Here is a 2,500-nt window from a genome sequence, read left to right on the forward strand (position 1 = left end):
CTTGGAAAAGCGCTATATAAATTGAATTAATTATTATTATTATTATTATTATTATCCTAGCTGGCTTTCGTTCTCACTCAGGAAGCGTACCTGGCGTTAAGAGTTATGTGCAGTTGGGCTACTCTGGTTCATGACAGGAAACGAGGGAAGTAACTTTCATCCAAAAGGTTAAAGGTCAAACATTAAAATACATTCTATGTCCGTCAGAGTCCTTAGAACCGTAGAACGTCTTAGAATGTCTTAGAACGTCTTAGAACCTTAGAGGGTCCTAGAAGCTTAGAATGTCTTAGAATGTCTTAGAACCTCAGATCGCCTTAGAACCATAGAATGTCTTAGAACAGTAGAATGTCTTAGAACCATAGACCATGTCAGAACCTCAGAACCTTAGAACCTCAGGACTATAGAACCTCAGAACCGTCTATAGAGAACATCTTTAGAACCTCAGAAACGTCTCAGAAGAACCCGAACGAGAGGACCTCACCTTGAACTCCACCTCCATGCCGGTGACGTTTTCCCCGGGTTCTATCTGGGTCAGCCTCTGGATGTAGGTGTACAGGTTGCGGGCGGGGACCTCCGTGTTGCCGCAGGCGACGGCCTCCTGCAGCGCGTCGTGGATGAAGACGTACTGGTCCTCCGTCTGCACCATGTAGTTGCGCTGCGAGCGCATCAGCGTCACGTGGCCGTAGATGTCCACCGTCTTCTCGTGCTTGATGCGCTCCACCATGGCGTCGATCACGATGAAGCAGCCCGTACGGCCCACTCCCGCACTGTGAGGGGGGAAGGGTGGGGGGGGAAGAGGGGAGGGAGGGAGGGTGTGTGGGGGGTGGGGGAGGGTGTGTGGGGGGGGGGAGGAGGGGATTGAGGAAAGGAGGGAGGGAGGGAGAGAGAGAGGGTGTGTGTGTGTGTGTGTGTGTGTGGGGGGGGGGGGGCGGGTAAGAGAAAGGGAGTGGGGAGATAAAGAGAGTGACAGAGAGAGGGAAGGAGAGAAAGCAGAGTTGAGAGAAAGGAGGAGAGAAAGAGAGAGAGAGTAAGAGAGACAACGTCAACGTTAAAAGGGAAGGCGTTTTTAGAAGTTGCCTCGGGGGTCAAATGACCATAGTCTTTACAATGGGAAGCTGCTATTTACACACAACGACCGCTAGTTGGCGCCTCTTGTGAATTAGCCTGCCTCCTACACAGAAAAACTGCAAAATAGCTTCATACTGGCTTATCCATGTGATGTTGAAAATGTAAGGACACTGGGTGGTAGAACACACATATCTAGTATAGGATATAAGTCATGAAAGGAGCGTCCTGAAATTTGATCGAGTGCAAAGATATATAAAAAAATTACTCACAGGGTCAAATGACCCCACCTATGGCTGTTCTAGTGTTAAAGGGGCACTCTGGTATTCAGAACAACAAAGCGGGCTCCCCGCAAAGTTTTTGTTTGTATAAATAATCAACAGTATAAAACAACAGAATGCAGGATAAACAGAGAGCAATAAATAACTAAACAGTCACGGTTACAAAAAGGTGTCCATTAACGAAACAAAGGGCGTATAAACATCCGATGTCTTGAAATGCACATATCAGTTAGTCCACAATCATTTCCCACTGTGTCATAAATCATCTATTTCTTCCATTTATTAACAAAAATAAATTCTCTCGCTCTGAACCTGATAAGTAATTTTTTTCCATAGCATGAATCCTTCTTAGAATTCCTAAGCATTGTTCTATGGTGGGGGGTTCGCCCTACCTATGATAAACAGCTGAGGGACAGGGCTGGGGACAGGGGAGGAGGGGGGTTGACAGGGCTGGGGGGGTGGGGGGGCAGGGCTGGGGGAATGCTGCCTCGCTCACGTTGATAGATAGGAGCTGTGGCTGGAAGGACCCACCATCCATCACATCACAAAGATAGTTTTATCTATTATTATTATTTATAATTTGTTTCGAAGCTGTACAGTGTTTCTTTATTGTTTATTGTTCACAAACAATGCAGCAAAAGAGGCTTTTATGCAGGACCCGCCAGAACCAATACATTGGGTGGTAGGGGGGGGGCGTGTTTGTGTGTGGGGGGGGGGGGGGGAGTCTGTTAGCGGTCAGCTTAAGAGCAGCGCTATGAGCTATGGCTATGAGCAGCGCTAAATAGATACACATAGTATATGTAAATGCAAATATGAGATTAAACGTTCAAACACGGCCCCAGAATGGGCGGGCAAGACGCACATGTGGGGGGGCTGAGGCCAGCTCAGTGGCCTGGCGGTTAGAGTGTCCGCCCTGAGATTGGGAGGTCGTGAGTTCGATCCCTGGTCGAGTCATACCACCAAAGACTATAAACAATGGTACCTGCAGCTTGACACTCAGCATTAAGAGTTGGATACCAGCGTCATGTCCAGGGGGTGTACTTGTACATTAAGCCGCCTCACGCTACAGAAACAGGAGATAGGCTCCTGCCCCCTTAAGGGCCATTAGGCTCGAGAACCATCGGTTCTCAAGGCTACTTACTTGACTTTACTCT

The 2,500-nt window shown here is 48.0% G+C and overlaps 1 protein-coding gene across 1 annotated transcript in view; it reads right to left on the bottom strand.

The window, feature by feature from the left end:
* Window positions 1-2,500, bottom strand: part of LOC308159405 (receptor-type tyrosine-protein phosphatase delta-like) — a gene marked incomplete at both ends in the record, with an annotated part of 97,278 nt that overhangs the window by 6,592 nt on the left and 88,186 nt on the right. The window contains one exon of the mRNA XM_080533186.1: window positions 482-767. Coding sequence (XP_080389312.1) covers window positions 482-767 — 286 coding nt within the window. The remainder of the gene's footprint in view (window positions 1-481; window positions 768-2,500) is intronic.

The sequence above is a fragment of the Nansenia antarctica genome (genome assembly GCF_963989245.1).
Source record: "Nansenia antarctica genome assembly, chromosome: 6".
Classification (NCBI taxonomy): domain Eukaryota; kingdom Metazoa; phylum Chordata; class Actinopteri; order Argentiniformes; family Microstomatidae; genus Nansenia; species Nansenia antarctica.